The sequence below is a fragment of the Borostomias antarcticus genome (assembly GCF_949987555.1).
Source record: "Borostomias antarcticus genome assembly, chromosome: 2".
NCBI lineage: Eukaryota > Metazoa > Chordata > Actinopteri > Stomiiformes > Stomiidae > Borostomias > Borostomias antarcticus.
This window is the reverse complement of record NC_140235.1, coordinates 30,898,994-30,922,258: the sequence shown is the minus strand read 5'-3', so window position 1 is coordinate 30,922,258 and position 23,265 is coordinate 30,898,994. Positions and strand designations below refer to the sequence as shown.

The 23,265-nt window shown below is 45.4% G+C and overlaps 2 protein-coding genes across 2 annotated transcripts; one reads left to right on the top strand and one right to left on the bottom strand.

The window, feature by feature from the left end:
• The first annotated feature begins 491 nt into the window (after window positions 1-491).
• csrnp1b (cysteine-serine-rich nuclear protein 1b) lies at window positions 492-14,424 on the top strand. Its single transcript, XM_084461583.1, has 5 exons — window positions 492-631; window positions 8,639-8,855; window positions 10,953-11,221; window positions 11,614-11,916; window positions 12,192-14,424. The coding sequence occupies exons 2-5, from the start codon at window positions 8,666-8,668 to the stop codon at window positions 13,281-13,283; spliced, it is 1,854 nt and encodes a 617-aa protein (XP_084317709.1). The 5' UTR covers window positions 492-631; window positions 8,639-8,665; the 3' UTR covers window positions 13,284-14,424.
• A 2,639-nt stretch (window positions 14,425-17,063) lies between these two features.
• Window positions 17,064-21,709, bottom strand: LOC311328663 (elastase-1-like). The gene is made up of 8 exons (XM_084461306.1): window positions 21,597-21,709; window positions 21,362-21,477; window positions 21,063-21,172; window positions 20,684-20,812; window positions 19,731-19,867; window positions 18,377-18,522; window positions 17,338-17,500; window positions 17,064-17,115 (listed from the first exon to the last, which is right to left on the bottom strand). The coding sequence occupies exons 1-7, from the start codon at window positions 21,628-21,630 to the stop codon at window positions 17,339-17,341; spliced, it is 834 nt and encodes a 277-aa protein (XP_084317432.1). The 5' UTR covers window positions 21,631-21,709; the 3' UTR covers window positions 17,064-17,115; window position 17,338.
• Window positions 21,710-23,265: the final 1,556 nt, after the last annotated feature.

Genomic DNA, 23,265 nt, shown 5'->3' with positions numbered 1-23,265 from the left:
TAGCTGAGTCAGACAATCTTGACGGGAATTTAGCAAGAGGGAGCGACGACACCCCTTTATTAAAAACAACTCATAGTTCATGAGAAATGACAGCTTGGTGGTGTGTAGGCGATACGGTGTATGATATTCTATATGGAAATATGACTACGATAATTAGCCTAATAATTAGGATCATTTGGGGTTTCTCTTTAACGTGACTTCGTGAGCACGCATGACCTTGTATTAGAGTCCGAGAGACAATAAAATTAAGATTCATATTAAACGATTTAGTTTGATTAGTGCATAACTGATAGCTAAGGCACAGACTAGTGAAGGAGTGAGGATGCGATCTAGCCTGGGCTGGCGCTAGATCGGAAGGCAGGATGCAGCGTGGGCAGCCTCCGCTAGTGTCACCGCCTGCGTCAGACGCCAGGAGGGAGTTTTCCACTGACGAAAAAGGCTGCGCTTCTGAGCAGTCTGCCACAGACAAGGGGAACGCTTCGGCTGGTACAGTGCTCGTAGCCTACAATAGCGAAACAAAAGCGAGCCGTCTATTCGAGGATAAAGCGTATTTGTGTCGTTTGGATTGTAAATATTTCCTCTGCTGTTTTGACATATTTTCACAAATGGTGATCGGATACGTGATTTCTTGGTGAGTAGCGGTGCGCTCTTGATTATTTGGCTCCTTTAATGTCTTAAACCTCGGGGGTGGAGAGAAGCCAAATAGTTTGGATGTTCTTTTCCCTGTGTCACTGACCAGCGAAAAAAACCAGTGGCTGTAATTATTTGTTCTCTTTATTGTTAAATTGTCGCAACAGACTTGGTCTAATAAAAAGCGTAGTAATGTGACACTTGAGACATGTCAGTCTTTTCATAGCAGAATTAACTGTTAATTCCAATTATTTTGGTTACGGTCATTTTCACTTGTTATCTTTAGTTTATTAATTTAGAAGAAGCTTGTTTAATCACACACATAATTGATGTATGGTTGGCCTGGAACAAAACATGCCCTTTATTATAAGGCTATCACACAGGTGATTATACTTTGTTGATTTGACTTGATGTCGCCAGAGCGCGCAAGATGCTGATTTATATGATTTACCTCCGCTGAACTATTAAGCCTAATAAAATTCCACAAACTTGTATAGCTTACAGTTGGCCAATAATATGCGTACACTAATTTGCACATGGCAGGTGAGGATACATGCTTTTGTTATCGATATTGATGTTTTCCAACGTAGGCTATGCTTGGTAGCCCAAATTGCTTCCACAGTGGCGCGCCAATTGTGACTAGAGCGACTCCTGAAGGCACAGCTGATTTAAAGTGTTGTCATTGTAATTAGCATTAATCACCAAGGGTGATCGGGTCAACGCTGCCTGCTATGACAAGTTGTATACTATCTGATTGCTTGACAGGAATTATTCCTATCTGATTATTTCGGTAGACTAGTTGTAGGCTATATAAGCGTCCAATGCAAAGTGTAGAACATTGATCGTTCGTTCTTGAATAAGCTAAGGGTTAACCAAAGTTACAACCATGACAATTAGGCTATTATAAAGCACTCATTTTGGAATGTTAATTGGCCTCCCTTACCAATGTGATAGCCTACACGAAATCTCATTGATGACTTGCTTTTTCCTAAAAACAATTTCTTATCTGTATTTTAATGTATGCACCTTCTCTGGTTTCATCGAGGTTTTGCCTAATTGCGTAAACGTGTTGAAACCCCATGCGTTTTTGTGCAATGTTAATTTACGTTTTGAAAGGGCAATGAAGCCTATCCATATGGCAGCGGAATGTGTTCATCTATTATGTGATTCCGCCGCTGTAATCTACCACTGTAGACAAGTAGTTCAGTCAATCGTCTCTCGTGCGACCTCACTCGGATCATTTTAGGATTCATGTTCTGAGGAATTTTCTGAGCTGAATGATCCTTTGTTTACAGACGATGTCTTTGCTACGCTTGCCTCGATACTTATTTCACTGAACAACTGTGTTTTGGGATCACTTTATTTCCTAATAGGCCTATCCTTTTATTTATCAGTCACAATTGACCGCTCCTCCTTGTGGTTGATAGTAGACTACTTCCTTATTTGGTATCGGGCATCTGAGCTGCCTGTGGGTTTTCTCTATCAAGCACACGAGTAACGTGGCTACAATGCAGGCCTACTCAGATTTTCCTAGTCGGCGACTTGTTTCCAAAACCAGCATTTCATTTAAAATCAACTATATTGAGGTTAGAAGGCTATAGCTTACCTCACCTATTTTTCCACACCCCCTGGTTTAAACTGTGTAAAAGGCATTTGAGCTGTATGTTGACAATGCGGCAGGAAATTTGGGAGCATCCCATGTTGAGAGTCATCTGCATAATCCTGTCTTGACAGGATTATGTCTGAGTAATAGTCGACTAACCTTGGCAATCTTGAAGCAGGAATTTTATGTGAGAGACAGTAGTGGCCAGTCCCTGTGCATTGTGGTGCATGCTTCGTTCACAAGCTCAGAAAACTGTTGGAACTCACTCTCTCTCACGTTCTGTTTCTCACGATGTGCACACACACACTTATCAGGCTCAGCGACTCTTCGGCTGGGGGACGGGGGACGGGGCGGTTTTCAGACAGACTGTCTGTTCCCTTGTTCATTTTGGTCACAGGACAGCCCAGCTTTTGTATCCGGAGACGGGGGTTGGGTGCACGTGTGTGTGTGTTGGGGGGAGATCTCGGCCTTTTAGGGGCGAAGTAGCAGAGGGCCCCCATCTGCTTTGTCTTCTCCCAGCATTCCTCTCTGTGCTTGTGAGGTACCAGCGAGTGCCCCAGACGAGAGCTGACCTCTGACCTCACTCACACACACACACACACACACACTCTCACACACACGCAATTTCACAGTTGCAGCCAGATAAGATCCCCTTGGCTATATCTACCAAGTATTGTTAAAATGAGACTTTTGTCTCAGATTTCCACAGTTATGCAAAGTGTGTTGTTGTCTCTGCTTTCTACCCCCCTCAATTCCATGACAATCTGACAGCTCACACAGAAAAGACTACAGGATATATCTGCATTCACAGAGGCCATCTCACTCCATAAATATTATTGAAATACGCTTTGGCTGTGGCTTAAACCAGCCGTATGTAAATAGTGAGAGTTATTTATATTGTTAGATTATAGACAGGTTTGCCCTTGCCGTGAAGGTTCCCAATGAACCACATAAGCTCATATAGTTTTTAGTCTTTGTTTAGCTTGTTTATGAAAAGCTTTGGCAGCTCCAAACTATGTGGTATCCTCCTTCCACTCATGGCAAAGGGATTTCTCTTCCTGAGGTAGATTCGGCTGCACCTGGACATTCAAGTCTTCAATTCAAACTTTATTTGTATAGCACATTTCATACACAGAAGCAACACAATGAGCTTTACAGAGAGCAGTGGGGTGGGGGGTGGGCATAGGTCTCACGCCTACATATTCCAGAGGGAAGCAAAAAAACAGTTTCACCAGGGTCTTGTCTGGCCTGCAGGCCTCCTGTAGATAGCTTGTGCATAAGCATGCAAGGTCCACATGCAGAATAAATACCCCCGTCAGGTGTGCCGAGGCAGGCACCATTCTATCTCAGCCCCAATTGCCTCATGGGATTTGTAGGCTCTCCCTTGTTAGTACAGGGAAGCACATCTGGATTAGATGGAGGTTGTGTTTTCCGCACATTACTGTGCGAGTCTCCCCTGCTGCCAGAATGGAATTCCTGTGGGTCTGAGAACATCGCTATTATTTATTTGTTTAATGTGGCCTCCTCCCATCACCTCTCCTACTTTTAGGAATAAGTGTGTGTGTGTCTGTGTGTGTGTGTGTCTGTGTCTGTGTGCGTGTTTGTGCGTGGCTGGGTTGAGGCATAGGAACAGAATGTTTTCTTGGCACGGTCTTACGAGTAAAACAGGCCGTCTGCGGACCGAAGTTCCCTCCTTTGAACCACCAGGTGGCAGTGTTCCTTGTCACGCCTGGCCTGAGGAAATACACTTCAATGTCCCTCTGTTCTGTTTGGAACACTTCCCAACTCTCTATTGGTTGGGTCTTATCGAATTACCTGCCAAATTAGTGCGAGGAGCATTTCCCGGCGAACACGGGAACAAGCACCCACAGACAAGTACTGTCCCGGGTTAATCTTTATCATATTTATCAGCGCTCGCTCAAGTCAGTCAGTCAGTCAGTCAGTTGCCCAGCGTGCGTGCTGTCAGTTTGCCATGCAAACGCTCTTGGCCGTCTCAACCTGGAATAGAGCAGAGGGACACGCCCACCCAGGTGCCCGTCAGCCAGGGGAGGGGCAGAAGGGGGCAAAGTCAAACTGTGACTTGTCCTGCTGTCTGCCTAATAGGGGGCAGACCGGGCTAGTTTGGTCTGGCTGTCTGTGCGTGGAGAGGTGTGTGTATGTGTGTGTGTGTGCGCGCATACTCAGCTGATGGGCCATTTGGGAAGTAGGAGAAACAAGAGCTGAAAGGACTGATCCACCCAGAAACCCTAGCCAACACACTCTCCCCAGGGAACATTCACATGAAGGTGAGAGAGGTTGAAGCAGTTTGTGCTTAAATATAAGTTAGACTGGAAACGTGGTGTTATGTGTAGCTCTGTGGCCACCTGAGGGGTTTTTGGCAGTCATTCCTCACACAATGGGAAATAATTTACAAGACTTACAAAGGATCTTGCATAACCAGCTGCAAATACAGACCTATGTTTTATCATTTCACAATCAGTAGTATTATTTATGTAATGTTCCAACGAGATCCCTGTGCACTCTGCTGTTGTGCTAGCTAGCCAAATGAACGACGTCGCCCCAAGACCTCCGCCTGCAGCTACGCATGTGTCCAGGTCATCGTATCGCCCTCGTTCTGATGACACGGTCGTACATTTGATTTGATTGCCGTGATGGGCCCCCCGGTGCCGAGATTTATCCGGCCCACCCAGCCGCGATGACAACCGGTTGGGAAGCGGCACCTCGATGGATGATTCCGATTTCAGATCTCAGATTCAGATCTTAGATTCAGATTTCAGATTTCAGATTCAGATTCAGATCTTAGATTCAGATCTCAGATCTCAGATTCAGATGTCCTTTTCAGCCCACCTGTGCGCTTGAGGGAATGACACTGATGCATAATTTAGTGTAGCAGTGAACACATGCGGTGATGGTCTCTCTCTCTCTCTCTCCCTCCCTCTCCTACATCCTTTCCCTTCATGTCTTTCCTTTCTAATGGGTTGTGTCACGATAATGGATACTCACTCCTGTCCATCGTTTCTTCTTGTCTTCCTGGCGTGTGTGCGTGCGCGCGTGTGTGCGTGTGTGTGCGTGTGTGTGCGTGTGTGTGTGTGTGTGTGTGTGATCGAGAGGTGGACAAGGAGCATGAGAAGCTCCAGATTGACTACAGGCCGTCTCCTCCGCTGGGATTAACCCCTCGCTATTGTTTATGCTCATTGAACAAGATTAGCAAATCAATGTGTCAGGTAGACTGCCATCAAGAGACAATGACCCACTTCTGACACCACGGACCTCTCTCTCTCTCTCTCTCTCTCTCCTCTCTCTCTCTCTCTCTACCCCCCCCCCCCCCCTCCCAGCTGCAGCCTTTAATTAAAAAGACTTTGCTTAGCTGGCTCTCCAGGCTCACTTGGGGACGCCTCACACATTTGTTTTCGGGAGGGGTGGGGGGGGGGGGGGTGAAGGGGAGGAGTCCGGGGGGGGGGGGGGTTGAGCGGGGATGATGGGAAATGTCCGGGGGAGGGGGGGGTTTGAGCAGGGGGTGATGGGTTAATGTAAGGGGAACCCATGCGTCCCCTCTTCTGTGTGTGTGTGTGACACGTTTGCAATGAGAGTGTGTTTGGTAGCGAGCCACACACACCGGGCCCAGGTGCTTTCTAGTGCAGCTCAGTGAGAATGGCCTGATGAACGCAAGGCCGAGGGGAGAATCAATGAGGGAGTCAAATGAGTCGATGAATCAACGAGTGAGTCAAATGAGGGGAGAATCAACGAGTGAGTCAAATGAGGGGAGAATCAACGAGTGAGTCAAATTAGTCGATGAATCTCAATAAGCCTGGGATGATACGAGGGGAGGGAGCTGGACTGAAGAGGTCAGGCGAGCTGTAACACAGCGTGACCTTACAGCGAGGTGATTCATTCATCATCCGTGCGCAAGGAAAGGACCGCGGTGTCTCGCCCACATTTGTGTCCCGTAACAACACAATAAAAGCTTGTATCGGCTCTCTCAAAAAGCTGGAGCTCGTCCTGCTACATTCCAGCGCAGAGGTACACCGTCCGCCCTCTCGAACCCTGGAAGCTTCCTCCAGGCCTGTCATAGTCAGAGCTCCTCTTGCTTAATATCACCGCTCTGCGTACAAAAAAAAAGTCCCCTGCTAGCGCACTCTTTTTTTTTTTTTTTTTTTGCAACGCTGCCGCTTGCGTAAGCTAGTAGTGAGTGAGATAAGGAGTTGAGTTCCTTGAAAGCCATTGGAGGATCAGGCTTGCGGTGGAGGCCAGTTGCGTGACGCCCGGCATCTGTATCCGACCGCAAAAAGCAGGGTTTAGCCTGTTGGAACTTGGCAGGCTAGCGCACGTGTCACTGTCTGTCTGCGTCTGACACATTTACAAGCAGCCTCTAATGTTTACTAGATGGATGCTCAGACTTTACCTGAATGATCCCTGCTTTTCCCCTCCAAGGCGACGTGCCTGCTGTTTCCTCTCCCGGTGGAAACTGGAATGTTTCAAAGAGCTGTTTTGGATAAAACCTGCAATACTAGCCCACTGACCGAGTCTTCCTATTTTTAGAAACGTGCCGTCGCTTCCAAATCCCTCTCACGGTATTGGAAAACACGATAAGCAACATCACATTGGTTTGTTTACTAAGCCGTTTGCTTGTTTATTGGGCTTCATAGGTTAAGTTTCATGGGACTGCTGGCAGCGTGTGGATGTATTATACAAGGCAGTGATGAATGCAGTCTGAACAGGTTCATAGAGAAGACTTATCTCTTTCCAAGTAAAGCTCCTGTACACCATGGAACAGCATGTCTGCTGGAGCCCGGCCCAGTCCAGTTTCGTTCTCCCTCCTGCCTCCTGCCTCCTTTCTCACTCCTTCCCTCCTCGGGGGCTGTTTGTGAGCGGGTCGCATCCCTGACCCGACTGTGATGACGACCTGTCTCGTCTAGCGCAGCCGCCACTCGCTTCCCCCGATGTTGTGAAGACGATGACTGTCCGTGTGTGTGTGTGTGTGTGTGTGTGTTTGCCATCTGAGCCACATGACGCAACACATATTTACCACTACCAGCCACCAGCTACAGAAGCTTTCTGAGAAATGTCAAATCCAACAGACCAACGACCGGCAAGGGAGTCAATCATACTAATGTCACACACATTTAATCTCTCTCTCCAAGTGTACCGTAGGCAAATGTCATAATATTTACTAGGTGAGTCTTGTGAGCAGCAGGGGGATACTTTTCACTAGCAATCACTTCTTCTTGAATATTCTCACTAGCGTATTATGGTAGGTAGTGGATGTTTATTGCACACTTACTCTAATACTGTAAAGGACTGGACTATGAGGTAAAATGACACAGCTGGGATGAATGGCTTTCCTCAGGCTCTGTTTCAGAGGAGGACTGGAGGGAGAGACGGAGGAGACAGTCTGCTTGGAGGGGGAGGGAGGGGGGGAGTGAGGGAGGGAGGGAGGGGGGAGGGTTGTTGCTGCTGCTACTGTGTATAGTTCGGAGACACTAGGCTGCATGGTAGAGAGATTCTGTATCTCTCTCTCTTTCTCTCTCCCCCTCTCTCTCTCTCCTCTCAAAGGATTGATTGTTTTTATTGCTGAACCATCAGCATCTCCACGGGAGCAGTGAAGGAATGTGCCCAGGAGTTGCATAACAAACATGTTGACTGTGCCAAGCCGGACACATGTTTACTGTGGGGGGCTTTGTAAACATATTAAACAGGGGCTCTGTCGCGCTTGCCGCCTCGGCCCTTTGTGGTGGGTTTTTGGGCAGCTGGCGGCACGTGGAGGTGGTAAAGACTGAATATCTCCTGGCTGGTTGTTTGGTCGTCTCCCCGGTTCGACTCTCCCCTCTGTCGCGTGTGCTCTGCTGCTTCCCGTCCGTTGATCAATGCATTACGGAGCTGATGGGATTTGAGAGGTCCAGTAATTGTTGACTGCACTAGTAAGGCTTGATTGATTACTTCCTGTGCTCTCTCTCTCGCTCTGTCTCTCTCTGTCTCTCTCCTCCCACTCCCTCTCTTAGCTGTGAGCTGCACTAGATGGCCCCTGGATGGTCTCACATGGCAGATCACAGAGCCTGCTTTCATTCAGCAAAGACCTGAACACACTACAGAGTGACTATAGATGTCACAGCTCATCCATGAGCACAGCAATAGGGATTATCAAAATGTATGGATATTGTTTCCGGCATGATAATTAAGGCTTTGACTATACATAATTGTATGTATGTATTTTGGCTGCCACACACTAATACCATTAACCCCTGAGACCCTCTGTTGTTAAACAACTGCAATCATGACAATCAAGTTCCAATCAATCCAGATGAAAAAACAACCACCTGTACAATGATATGCTAATCAGGCTATTAAACATGCTAATTATGCTAATTGAAACATGGCAATTAACAGTCTCTCTCCCCTGTCCCACAGATCCTCCCCGACGCCAGCGCAGCGGCCATGAGCGGGCTCGCACTCAAGAGGAAGTACGAGGAGGTGGAGGAGGAGGACCCATGCTACTCCTCCCCGTCGCCCTCCTCCCTGTCGTCCTCGGCCTACTCCGGCTGGGACTCGGAGGTCGAGAGCTGCTACTCCGACACCCTGGACTCCGCCCCCAGCAATCCGAGCTCCCCGGTCACACATTTCAACAGTGAGTGTCTCCACGCCACGCCGACACGTGCAGTCACATCGAGTGACCGTGTCCAGTGTCAAAGCACAGTGTAATAGCTACCGTGTTTATGTTGCGCCACTGAGGCATTTGGCCGCACTTAAAACTGCTCATGAAATGTCTTCCAGATCTTTGGATTTATACCCCCGGAGCTGTACATTACCACGACTCTTTCACAAATAGTTTAAATTAGTGTCCACGTCTCTATGTCTGATGGACAAGCATAACTGCTGACTGCTGTCTCCCTGCGGCCTCATCTGTTTGTCCCTCGGCTCTGCGTTTTGGAGGAGGGGAGATGGAGGAGGGGTGGGTGGGAGATGGAGGAGGGGAGATGGAGGGGGAGGGGGGGGTAGGGAGTAGGAGAAGGGCAAACAGTTGTGAGGTTCCCAGGATGGCAGGGACAGAGTACCAGGCTGCCAGAAAGAGAGAGAGAGAGAGAGAGGGAGGGAGGGGTGGCGGGGTGGCAGGGTGCCAGACCGGAGAAAACACACAGGGCCTTGTCTGCCGAGCCGGGCACGGACCCAGCACAGGTGCTGCCAGAGACGGGAGATGAGGGCGAGCGAGGTAGAGAGAGGTAGAGACGGAGAGAGGAGAGAGAGGTAGAGATGAAGAGACGGAGGGCATGTAGGAACATGGTGGGCGAAAGGATCGTTAATACCTCAGTTGGTTGCCTTAAGAGAGAAAGTTGTTGTGGACCTGGAGAAAAAGAGAGCAAAGCTCTCACATTTTAAGAGGCCATGGAGAGGCTGCCGTTTGTCAGCCCAGATGTCACAAGCCTGACTGCATTTGATGGATGTTAGACTAATGCAGGCTCATTGTCTCTCATGGATTGCCTGCAGTCACTGTAGTAGCTTGCCCAGTCAGTGCCATAGCTTTATACTATTACAGTACCAGTCAAACCTTTGGAGACACCTTCTTATTCAATTAATGAGAAGGTGTGTCCAAACTTTTCACTGGTACTATTGCATACAGGTTTTTGTGGTGGATAACTGGTTTGGGTAATGGTTGTAGTAGGTGATAAGAATTATTAAAGAGTCAACCGGGTAGCTCTCACCAAGTAGGCAAAGTGGCTAGAGACAAATCTACACAATCCTCACTTTCCCACCCGATACTGGAGAACGTAATGTAAACCAGCTGTGCTGTTTGAGTTGGGAGTCCCAAACGAGGGGAAAAAATTGCATGTCTTTAAAAAAAAAAAAAAGTGTATTCAAACTCATGTTGAATATATTTCTATAACCGAGGAAGTGGAATTTATCATAAAAACTGGATAAATTGTCGGGCTTGTTCCTTCCCTCGCATGTTTCCACTCGGATCCACAGATAGTTTTATCGCATGGTGTCTTCATAGAAAAATGGCCTGTCTTGCTGAGACTGGGGGATATTTTTAACAGAGGAAAGACCTTTGACTCCTGCTCTTGTAATCAGTGGTCTCTGCTGCTGTTTGCACAGCAGGGCTTCTCTCAGTGGGAGCGTAAAAAAACGGCGTAGTCTTTTAGCCCCTTTCCACAGAGAACCACACTCTTGTTTACCCGCTTGTCCTGCCTTTGCCTGAAGCCTCAAACTTCCAAAACATTTGAGTTGCTGGTTTCTGACCCAGGCGGGTCCGCGTCCCTCCCACTCACTCAGCTTGCCGCCAAGGGGAAATTCCTGGACTGGGTGGTTGTTTGTCACACGAGAGGATGTAGGAACACTTCATTTAATTGACTGTTGTCGTTTGGGGTATACGCTTAAGGGTCAAATGGTTTTGGGGGATTTGTCAGGTAACTTTTAAGCGATTGTGCGATAAGGGAGGTTTGAGAGGCTTGTGAATGAGAGATCTGCTTCTTCTCAGTCCATTCAGCAGAGCTGATACAACACCAGCAGTTCTGCTCAGTCGGAACATGGAGCATATGCTGCCACCTAGTGGCGCCGCAGGGATAGCGCTCTGAATGACAAGAGAGTGACTTTCATCCACGCTAAGGCCAAACGTGTCAGTCGGTCAGCTTTTATGGAAGAGCGATGAGCCCTATGAGCGATTGAGTTGTTGTGCGGTCTTTTAGTTTTCCGTATACTAACCCCCTTCCGTTTCTCTCTGCTACAGTCACGTCCATCTTGAAGAAGGCCAAGCGGGCGCGTCGGGAGCCGGGGGCCGGCGTGACGTTCGACCGGGTGACAGTGTTCTTCTTCCCGCGGTGCCAGGGCTTCACCAGCGTGCCCAGCCGGGGGGGCTGCTCGCTGGGCATGGTGCAGCGTCACAGCGACCGCCGCACCTACACGCTGGCCGAGTTCGCCGCCGAGCAGAGGCTCCTGCGCCGCGAGAAGCTCCTCGACCGCCTGAGGGAGGAGAAACTGGAGGCGCTGAAGCTGAGGGTGAGCAAAGCTAACAGCGCTCCTGCTTGTTCACTGTAAAGTGAACTCTAAAGACTCTAGGCCGAGTGATCGCTTGGGGATTGTCAGATTGTGAGGGGACCTGAGGAGAAGAGAAGGCTCTAAGGACATCTGTCAAACGAGTCGGACTGGAAAACTGTTCACTTCATTAAAAAACCAAAGCCTATGACGTGAATCCAAAGAGAAGAGTTCCAAAGAGAACCAGTTCCAGTTCCAAAGTTCCAGTTCCAACAGTTCCAAAGAGAACCAGTTTCTCCAGTTTCTATTCAGAGTTGCCGTCGACATTTTATCGACAATGAACGTCTTTAGATCTGTATTCTTGAAATAGTGACGTAAGATGCTAAACGCCTCTCCTCCCCTCCCCCTCTTCACAGTTAACCAAGAACGGCACCCAGGAGAGCGAGGAGGCGGAGCGCCTGACGGTGGACGACATCCCCGAGGAGGAGCTGGACCTGGGCTCCGCCGGCGCCCAGCTGGAGGACGGCTCCTTCCTGCACCCGTACCCGTCCCGGCAGCGCCACGCCCTCCTCAAGGCGGCCGGCGTCAAGAAGATCGACAAGGAGGAGAAGCGGCAGCTGCACGAGCTGCGCGTGTCGCGCGAGGACTGCGGCTGCAACTGCCAGGGCTTCTGCGAGCCGGAGACCTGCGGCTGCAGCCTGGCCGGCATCAAGTGTCAGGTACGACGAGAGACTCGGGCGCACGCAAGCACCACTCACGCTTTTCCACTTGAAGATAATATAAGATAAGATTCAACCAGGTTGTCACGTTTTGTGAAAGACCTTCACTTTCAATGAATTGCATTTAGAAATTTACATTTAGAAATGACCATTTTTTTAAGCTGTAATGTACAATACAGTGTAATTAATGCAACTTTCAAATGCTGCTGTAGTTGTTTTCTGGTGCATTTGGACTACGAATTAAAAAAGTTTTTTTCTTCCTACCCCCACCCCAGATGGACCACACGTCCTTCCCCTGTGGCTGCACCAAAGATGGCTGCGGCAACACCGAGGGGCGCATCGAGTTCAACTCCGGTCGCGTGCAGACGCACTACATCCACACCATCATGAAGCTGGAGCTGGAGAAACGTCTGGAGGAGCACTCCGGTCCCGAGGAGGAGGAGGAGGCGGGGGGAGCAGCGGAGCCCAGCCCGACCCAGACGGACCTGCCCGCGCCCGGCCCGAACCACGGGCCCCTGGGGGACAACCGCCACCATCACCCTCTCCCCCTCCCCGTCGGGCCCTCCTTCCACTTCAGCCCCGAGCTGGCGGCGGCCGGGGAGAACAGCTGCAGCAGCGACATGACGGACTCGTCCTCGGCCAACAGCGAGGACTCTGAGGAGGCCGGGGGGCGGAGTCCCGCGGAGGAGCTCTCTCCGCTGGGCGTGGACGAGAACGGCCTGACCCGCATACTCTGCTTCAGCGACGCCGACAACGAGGACTGTACTATTAGTGGCGGGGGCGAGTACGACGGCGCCGGCGACGACAACCGGCACCACGGGCAGCAACGGCAGCAGCAGCAGTCGTCGTCCACCTCCGCGTTCGGCATCTTCAGCACTGCGGACTTCCCCGACGAGAACGACAACATAGAAGCCGCCCTTTTGGACTCTGTAGACGACCACATGGACAATCGGGCCGTGGCGATATCACAACTGTTGGATGAGAACGCCAACCAAGGTAACGGCCTCTTCCACGGCGCCGGAGTGCCACGCACGCCCTCGCCGTCCTTCGACAGATCCGCCAGCTACGGCATGGATCTGAGCTTGTCCTCCGAGTCCGACCTGGAGTTCTTCGACGGGTTTCCCTGTTTGGGACCGAGCTCACTCTACAACTCCCTCAAGGAATACGAACACATGGACAACTTCTTTCAGTTTCACTTGCCTAGTTACCCCAGCGCCCCACAGGCCAACAGTGACCCGGGGACATGCCTTCTCGAGTCTCTGATTGGCCTGTCGGAATCCGTCCCAGAACCCCCAGCTACTTTTACAGACAATCAGCTGTTGGAGGAAGCCATCAAGTTGTCTGTGATGGAATCTGTAAAAGTTTAACAAGACGTACAAAATGTTCAGAGGGACTATGTAGGAAAGGAGAAGAGCGGGCTGTTCGTGCACATCAAGTTTTCAGTGTACAGTTTTTGACGTTAAAAATGAACTGTGATCTTCCTCTTGTCTGTTGTTGCCGTGATTCTAATCTTGCCTTCCAAATGTTAGCAAAGCAGCGGAGGGATCTTGGTGATGTGAAGTGGCAGCTAACATTTCAGTTTGGGAGTCTGACGAATAAAAAGAAGAAAAAAGAAGAAGCTCAATTTGGCCTTTTGGAGTCATCAATGCCCATCACAAAAAACAATGCAAGCTGTCAAATCCTTGTTCAACCAAACCTAGAACTCCATCCCCGATGTTTTGTGCATCAGCCTCGTTGGGGACAAGAGAGGGAATCTTGCTGTTGAATGTGCACCTCAGGGACTTTTTCTAGCTTTCGGAGGAAATGTAATGTGACTGTTGGTTGCGTTGGTTTGGGCCTGGCTTTCTCATGAAACCCTGTTCTGAAATGCCAACATAGTCATAATCCGGACCCCCACTAGAGCTCAGGACTCTCTTGAGTTGGTGAGGTGTCAACCCTGTAATTTACCCTAAAATGTGAGGATTCTTCCTCTGTTCTCCAAAAATGGCACCTGAAGATATGACCTGGTACAAATATTCCCCCGACAGCTCCTGATCGGCACTTTATCTGTGAAAGTATGACTTCACTGCGTTCAGGCAAAAACAGGACGACTTTCAGTTCTCTGGGGTCAATTCAACAGTTGAGAGGATTTACACACTAAATTATGGGGCTTATTATTTATGAGCTAAGTAAACTAAGAATATTACAACTGAAAGTGAAAAGGATACAGAACTGTATTATCTATATTACCTTGATAATTTTTTAATTTATTTCCTTTCAATTGTATTTAATTTATTTCAGATAAAACCTACTTTTAAACTTTTGTTCAAGCAGCACAGTGGTTTTATAACCTGGAAGTGCAATCTTTCCTTTCTTGTCCATGTCCCCCTTTATGCTTCTAGAGAGGCATTGTTGGGGAAATGGGACCACAAAATCAATTTAGCCAAGTATTTAATATCTATTCTGTTATTACCTTAAACATAACATATTGGTAAATTATTTTGTATGATTATTTCAGTATAATTTAAGAATTCTGCGGGGTGGGGAGGGGGCTTGCTTGTTGGGTTGAAGTTTACTCCTTGTGCCTGCCATCATGTTTGCCAGGCGAGTGTGTGCGCACAGCGCTTCAATTTTAGCTGTGGGACTGAAAACTGTGGAACCTACCTATTTGCTGAAATCAAAATTGAGTCTGTTGTTTCGCTGCCTATGACATTGCTATAGAAAATTAGACTAATATTTTGTAACCAATTTGTGTAGATTGATGAAAGAATTCTAATCTGTATAACTGACAAATTATTTTATTAAGAAAACCATGTGTGTAATTTTCAAATGTGGAAACCTTTGTAATATATTAATCATAGAGAAATATATACTTATGAAGGCCATTGCTGTCCAGCATTTTGAAGTATTTTTCATAGCCACGCCAGTTACAGATTTCTTATCAAAAATGCCACTAAAACAAAGTCAATTAGAAAAAATAATTTCAATTGCACTCATAATGTTTGGGTGGATGCGGCCAAAGGTCACGTCATATAGTAAATTATCAATGTAAAGGTTTTTGTGGATAGGAATTGCATATATTATGCAATTTCTATAGCATTATGCAAAAAGCCTCAAAGTGGTTTGTGTTGCCCCAACAGGTTCTGATTAAGATCTTTTCAAAATGGAGATTCTTTTAATTGAGTTTCATTTTGGACAGATGAGGGACACTGGAGAGCCAATGTACATATCTCATCCTTTCTACTGCTGTTTCTTCAGCCAGTCTGGACCCTATAGGAGTTATGCATGCAGGTCCCCTTTGTATGTTATTCTGATTTATTGTATACTTTAGAAAAGTGCATAGGGCACATTGGAAATGTATTACTTGCTTCTGCCTTCATCTGCTTACTTTGGAAATCCACCCAATAAACATATTATGCTCTGATGCAAACGAGAGGGTGCAGAGTCAATGACTCGTCTCTCTTGTCTAAACGCATCAATTCTCATGAAGAAATGGCGACAGTGAGTATTTATTAACGTATTGTATTAAGGCTTTTCGTTTTTTTTTTTTAAAGAACGTGTCTTACTTTTTGCCTTTTATGTTGTACATATTTCTGCTTGAATGGTACTGCAGAGCAAAGAAAGCTGCTTTATTTTTTACATATTCACTCTTTAACCGTTGAAAAACTATTCATTTCATCCAAGTCATTTTGACAGTTTGTCCCTTCAAATAAAAACAAAACGACTTTTCTTAAAATTCTTGACTTTGTGTTGTTTCTGCAGCTTGTGTCTTTTAGAGTTAGTTTCCACAGATCAAATGGAGAATTTACTATTCTGATTGATATTTATCCTGGATAAGGTTTGCCATTTTGCATAGGCATTCACAGAGCGCACACACATAATGTATGTTATTTATAACAACTTTGGCCACAAAATCCATGGCTCATTTGATCATGCTTGCATGTCCTATGGCCCTTGAATGACCTGATACAGAGAGACGCGGTGAGAGATGTTTGACATGATGCTCACCTAGTATACAGAGAGATCTATCTCTCTATGGATTATTCTGCGTCATGTTTCTCTATGCAACTGCACTAAACAGTTCAAAACATTAGTCCTGAGCACTCGGCTACAATGGAACAAATGCATAAGGGACACCTTAAAAGTTGCCTGGTTTGTTTTCATAACTTTTTTTGCGTGAACCACAGGAATTCGGCTTTGGTTTCTGGTCTCCATGGCAAAGACAGTGGGAGAGAAAAACCTTCACATTCACTGTGTATGATGTCATCCTGTAGAGTCTTAGCAACCACAGAAACATAAGGAATGGCTGGAAGTATTGCCCTGGCTTTTGGAAGCATCTTGCTGCATTGTTTTCCCTCAGGGTTATATGAACAGAAATATAATTAGATGAAAGCACACAGGTTAGTTATTTGTTTTGTTAAAAATGGTGAACATTTCTGTGGTGGAGTGTTTTTCTTATCCAATGGCCTTGTTAGAGGCTGTAACTGCCCCTCCCTTGAAGCTTATTATAAACATTTTACCAAACAGGAGGCCCTCAGTATCAAACCGACATTGTTGCTATGACAATATGGTTTGGGTTTGGTATTTCCATTCCATTCGGAGGGTGGAGACATCAGGGCCTTCTCCCTCATCCTTCCTTTGAGAAATGACTGACCTGACATGACTGGATTAGTAACAACTGAGTAGAGCTGCACAGGTTTCAACTATCCAATCATGTTAAATCAGGGATTACCTCAAGGAATGGAGGGTGCATCTTTAGAGTATTCAAACAGGGTTGAGGCCACAGTCCTCCACTGGTGTTGGTTTCACTGGGTGTATTCATCTTCTAGGCTCGGTCCCCGATACTGTGTGACGTTGTCCTTGTTGACTCAGGGTGGACATAACAGATACACAACACTGAACCCTGTCAGGAATTTAAATGAGCAATTATTAGGATTCTCAGAAGAGGTTGAAGAATTTCTAGGAATCTTTCCATAGTGTCAGTAGGAGAGGAGGTGAGGCTATACATTCCAAATATGAGGATATGTCACCACCTGCTGGCTTTGAAGAGAAGTGCAAGCCAAATTATAAGTCATCCTATTGTAAACAAACACACAAGATGCAGCACATTCGATTCTACCCCCATTTGACGAACCTTACTTTAAAAGAACAGACAAACCACAATTGAATGTCTCTTAGAAATGTAACTTTTATTCTGGCAATCTTCTACTTCTTGGTAACCTGTAAGGGAATAGGATTGGTATAAGAAATTACAAACTAAAATTAAAGAAGCTGTTGCTGAATTAATTTGATACAAAATACATCCTCTGATAGTGTACAATGTGCATAGTGGTGAGACAACTGTGTTGTGTGTTATTAATCAAACGGTATTAATAGATCACAGTAATGCTACTGGAAAAAATAAGTCTGATAATCAAAAGAAGAGAGAGGAGAAAGACTTACTTTAGTACATTTCAGAGTTTAGCCACTCAATAAAAGAGGACACTCTGGTGAATACGGTGGGCTTGTACAACTGGTTGCAATTTCCAGACGGGCCGTAGCTGGCCACCCCATGGACCCTCCAGGCGCCATCAGTGTAACAGCTCAGAGGACCTCCAGAGTCACCCTGGAACAGCCGCAGACAAGAGAGTCATGGTTGTGTTGGATAGATTTCAGATGTCATTTTAGAGAGCTTTAAGTTACTTAGAATATAAAAGAATCAAGTAAAATCAAACTTTATTTGTATAGCGCATTTCATACACAGAGGCACCACAATGCGCTTTACAGAGAGGTCCCACCCCTACATATGCTAGAGGGAAGCAAAAAAACAGTTTCACCCGGGGGCCAAAAAAGTGAGCTGTAAAAATTCTTCCCTAACCTCTCTCAACAAGACGATCGAGCAAGCTCCTGGAAAATGTTTGTCTATTGACTAAGAACATTTACAGAGCAATAAACATGGGCTAGATACTTCATAAGACATGACTAACAGTAGAGTGCACAAATAATTACAGAGAGATTGCCTGCATGGTAGGCCATTATGTGTTAGCTATCCCTGTAGTCTCTAATATGATATTTAAAGGAGTAGTAAAGGGAAAATGCATGTTTAGCCCTGTTTTAAGGTTACTTATGATCATATACAATGGTCCAGATCAAAACGTTGACAAAACTAGCACTTTTGAGAAAGTCTGATAATTGCTCTACCACCGTTTTGGTCATACAATGGATGTGGGTGGGCACCGTGAAAAATCATAAAAAAAACTGGTTAAACTCTCAATTTCAAAGACAAGTGTAAAAGGAGTGTAAAAGGAGTGTAAAAGTCGTGTCAGTGGTCTAAGTTGTCTCTACTAGCAGAGTGATGACATAGGGAGATCAGAACAGGATATGACTAACTCTAACTGGACTGGTGTGTGGTGTTTGAATGGGTCCAGAAGACGTTAGTTTTAAATGTAGGATGTTGATGTGAATGCATGTTATCAGTGTGACTGCAGCTCTGCTCCAGTACCTGGCAGCCAGAGATGTTTCCGTCTCCACCAGCGCACACCATGGTCTTCAGGGCGATGCTGCCCCACCACTGATGGGTAGAGCAGACAGAGTGCTCCACCACGGAGATGAGTGCCTCCTGCAGGATGGCAGGCTCACTGCCGCCGGCTGAGGAAAGGGGTGGGCAAGTGAGAAGGATTTTGTGTAATTATTAAGACAAAATAAGAATAGAATGGAATTAGAGTAATTTTATGTCACCTAAGCAGGCAATCACAACCCTATACTGTGCATGTTAACAATTGTGTGTATGTGTGTGTCAAGTTTATTATTAAAATTTTAGTTAACTGAAATAAAAACGAAAACTAGGCTTTACAAAAAACTATAAATAACTAAACTGTACAGAAAATATCTTTAGTTCTGGTATTTTTCATTTCATACATAAGCCTAGTATTTTAGGTGGATATGAAATCTATCCTCCTTTTTTTTTTTTTTACTGTGCCCCTGTGCAGAAGTAATCTGAGTGTGCCAGATTTTTTTTTTCACATGGAGAGAAAAAACCAAGGTTATAATAGTTTAGTTTTTTTCATTAGTTTTTCTTTTTATATAATTTTAACTTTTTGTTTTCAATTTCAGTTTAGTTTTAAAGTGGGTTTGCTAGTTTTTTTTTTTTTTTTTGAAAATGCTAAGTTTTAGTTTTTATTAGTTTCAGTAATAGTTTTAGGTTTTTTACTTCTGCGCTAGCCTCGTGAGACCATCCTTATCTTGCGAGCTCACATTGTTTCACTCCATGTGAAACAAACAATCTGGTGCACGTCAGGTTACTTCTGCGCAGGGGCACAGCACAAAAAAATGGAGGATAGATTTCATATCCACCCAAAATACTAGGCTTATGTATGAAATGAAAAAGACTAAAACTAAAGACATTTTCTCTATAATTTTAATTTTAGTTAATTTTGTAAACACACAATACAGTTTTAGTTAGTTATCGTTTTTTGTAAAGCCTACTTTTTATTTTTATTTCAGTAAAATAAAATGTTTTTAACACCTAGTTTTCGTTTTGTAGTTAGTTAACTATGATAAACTTGGAAACAACGTGAGCTTGTGAGATCAGGATACTAAACTAATACTGAAACTAATAAAAACTAAACTAAAACTAAGTATTTAAAAAAAAAAAATTAAACTAAATTAGCAAACCCACTTTAGAAACAAATTAAAACTAAACAGAAATTGAAAACAAAAAGTTAAAAAGATATGAAAATAAAACATAAAAAAACAAAACTATTTTAACCTGTGTGTGTGTGTGTGTGTGTGTGTGTGTGTGTGTGTGTGTGTGTGTGTGTGTGTGTGTGTGTGTGTGTGTGTGTGTGCGCACTCACTAGACAGAAGTCCCCAGCCGGTGATGTAGCACTGGAAGCCATGGGGCAGCATCTGGTCGGGTGCGGGCAGTGGAGCGGCGGCCACAAACCCGTTGTCTAAGGCAGAAGTGGCCAATCTCAGCAGAACAATATCATTCCTGACACACAAACACACACACCAGAGTATAGTTATCATAAAACACACACACATTGTTTTCAATGGGTGTGTAACACACACGCTGGGTTTGAGCTGTGGTCCAACGTATGATTAGCATACATCTTCTTTACATTAATTCCAGGAAATCTGCATGTATGGGACCCGATTATCTCGACAACTGGCCATGGCCACAGTATGAAGTGAATATGCAGCAGATGTATTGCTCAGGACCCAAGGACATGCATGTGTCGCAGGTGAAGTTGTTTGGATTTAAGGTTCTGCAAAAAATTCTCCCATTTCGCCCATTCCCAACAGACCTGCAACACAACAAGGTCACTAGGACCCAGTGTGGCACTCAATTCTCTAGCCAAGTTGGGGCAGGACAAACGCAAGAGTCACTGGAATGGAACTCACTGCTATGGCTACCATCACCGTAGGAGAGTGGGTAGAATGTAGAACTCAATTTGATGGATGAAATGTTTTAACGCTCTGCTCAATAAAGTCAATCAATCAATTCCTAAGTGGAAATTGTTCAAACTATAATACTGCTATAGTACTGCTATAACAACAACAAAAACAATTGGTATAATGCATTTTCATGTAGTCCATTGCACTTCAGAATTATTTCTTATACTCGCCCCTTACCCCATTGCAGTGGGCAAGGGCCTACAGTAGTCTCATGAACATCACAGCTACGCCACTGAAAAACTAGTGATTAGATGGCGCGGGTGGGTGGCATTTATACTGCGTGAATTTTAAGACCAATTGAACTCGTTTACAGGTGCATTGGCCTGTCTTCACTTCCCTCCATCTTTACCCGTTGCCAAGTTCACCGGTCCAGCCAGGGTGTACAATGATCCTCTCCACTTTATGGTTCTGCTCACTGCCGTCATCCTCATACAGGTTGTATTCTCCCAGGACGACACGGTACTTAAAAGCCCCTGGGCTGTGGCGAGGGACACAGGGAAATACAATACACGATCATGATCATATCATCTGTACTAGCAGAAATATTCAGCCTTCAACCAGAATATGATCATCCTGATATGGCTACTTCTATTTCAAGAACACATAGTGAATGTTAAGTTCTTTGTAATAGGCTGAATTACTTTAAAATAAAATGTGTTATCAGACAAATAAACAAGCTTTTGGAAGGTTCTATATATGACATAAGGCATAGCCAATTAGAGCTTCACCTAATAATACAATGTGCTGCGGTGATTGCGTAGAAGGGATGAATGAGGGTGCCTCCACAGATGTGGGTGAAGTACTGATTGGTGTTGTAGTAGTCAAACTGGAGGGAGACCTGAAAAAAGATACAGTACAGTACTGTCTGATTAGTCACTTAGAGAGAGGGAGTTTTAGGTCAGTTTATAGATATTACTCAGAGTGGTATTGCATATACTTAATTCAACATCTTATCAACAGGAAAGATTATAACTGATCATTATTGGATGCTCAGGATCAATGTACGATGTGGCAGAGTGTGTGTTACCTGCCAACGCCAGACATTGGGCTGAGCGTCCGACCCTCCTACCACCCTCTCTGTCTCTGCCTGTCTCTCATTGTGGACAGCAAGGTTCAGGGGGGGCGCCCTGGCACAGATCACCCCTGAGATACACAAACACATCCACCATGCATGGCAAAAGGTTTTCAATTGTAATAATCATGCAGTGAATTGTCAAATTATGAGGTTTATGTTTCTGCTGCTTATATTTCATTTATCTTACCAATGCAAGAGAAGAGAGCCACAAGTTGCAACATCCTGGACCAGTTACATAGGTGACTAGTACCAGCTGCCTTTTACCTTTATACCAACTTCAGAGGTGTTGCACAACAAGACCTTAACCTGTCAGTTTGAGTTAATCTGGGGAACATGCTCATATCAAGTCACCTTCTATCTTTTGGCAAAGCTGGTGTGACACCAACCTGGCCAAAAATCTGTCTCTAGATGTGGAACGGGGGACTTACTGCTTGAAATGACCACCTAACCAGAACATTTGCATGCTTATTATTGAATGAATGAATGAATCAAAGCTTTATTGGCAGATTCAGGTCCATAAATGTATATAAAAAAGTCACAAAATAATTAGTTACACTAAAACATACAGGCTCTTAAGCCAGTTCTCTCTAAGCCTGGATGTGTGTTGGGAACAGCTCATCATAATGTCGGGTAAGACAAAGCCACTATAATGCTGTTATCTGACCCATCCAGACGCTGCATACATTTATACATCAAATTCCTTAAGAGTGCATGAAAGGTGCAGACTCCAACAGTGACAAACATTTCACTCGCACTACACCACCTGGGATTTTTAAGGGGTAGTCTCATTGCATCATTATAAGCTACTTGGAGCCTCTGAATACTAGCCTTTTTAAAGCATGACCACAGGAGGGCAGTATAGAGTGGAGTACAAAATGCTCTGAACAGAGACACCTTCACTCCAACTGAGCACATGCTAAACCTTCAAGCAGTGTTGGCTTGGGCATACATCCTGCGGTATTGCCTGTATAGGTCTACATCATCTGTCAACTGATCAGTAATAAAATGACCAAGATATTAACTAACCTTATTACAGACCTCAATATTATTGTCTGACAACTTGAAGTCCGGGAACTTCTGATATTTGTCTTCTTTGGTTCAACATATTAATACAGCACTCTTACTAGCATTGCATACGATGTCATGCTCCACATCATACACAGTACAGATAGCAAGGAGCCACTGTAGACCAGTAGCCTGGCGTCACCAGCCTGATCTCGCGAGCTCACATTCTATTTCACTCCACAGATCAGGCTGCATATCCAACTGTTCTATAGGAATCCACTCAAGCCGAGATTGGTTCGTGCCAATCACAACCGTTTATCTAATATGGGGCGGGTTTAGTGAGATGGCGCCATAGAGGCATTTTTGCTGATTGGTAGGTCTATCCCATTCCGTCCAGAGGCATTTTGATCTACGCCCGTTGTTAATGCCCCTTGGGAATCGGAAAGCAACTGTGAGTTTCCAGACCCTTCACATTTTTACGAATTGGGTCAGGCAAAGCCAGGCTGGTAGACCAGCACTGCTTGGACTAAATATCACAAGGTCATCTGCATACAGAAGATGGTTCACTAACAGGTCACCAATCAGGCATCCAGTATTACAGTATTATTAATCAACACAATTTCTCTTTAACTTCCTTCAGCTTGCTCCAGATTGGCTGGGAGATACCCTGCCCCCTTTTTAAATGCAAAATACTTGAGCTTCTAATGGCCAAATCATCATTGTTTTCCTAACATCTCAGACTCACCCCATGCTCACAAGAGCTCACAAAGTTTTAGGTTTCTTGTGTGTAACATGGGAATACTACAGTCATGTTTGGTCTTTGTGTGATACACACGTCCTGCGGGACAACA

Bases quoted from the DNA above. Each gene is read 5' to 3' on its own strand.
- LOC311328663 (XM_084461306.1), bottom strand. From the start codon at position 21,630: ATGTTGCAACTTGTGGCTCTCTTCTCTTGCATTG. The intron at 18,523-19,730 runs GTGAGTGCGCAC...CCCTTTCCTCAG, and splicing joins CGGCTGGGGACTTCTGTCTA to CCGGCGGCAGTGAGCCTGCC. The intron at 17,501-18,376 runs GTACTGGAGCAG...CGGCTGTTCCAG, and splicing joins GAAACATCTCTGGCTGCCAG to GGTGACTCTGGAGGTCCTCT.
- csrnp1b (XM_084461583.1), top strand. From the start codon at position 8,666: ATGAGCGGGCTCGCACTCAAGAGGAAGTACGAGGAGGTGGAGGAGGAG. The intron at 11,222-11,613 runs GTGAGCAAAGCT...CCCTCTTCACAG, and splicing joins TGGAGGCGCTGAAGCTGAGG to TTAACCAAGAACGGCACCCA. The intron at 11,917-12,191 runs GTACGACGAGAG...CCCCCACCCCAG, and splicing joins TGGCCGGCATCAAGTGTCAG to ATGGACCACACGTCCTTCCC.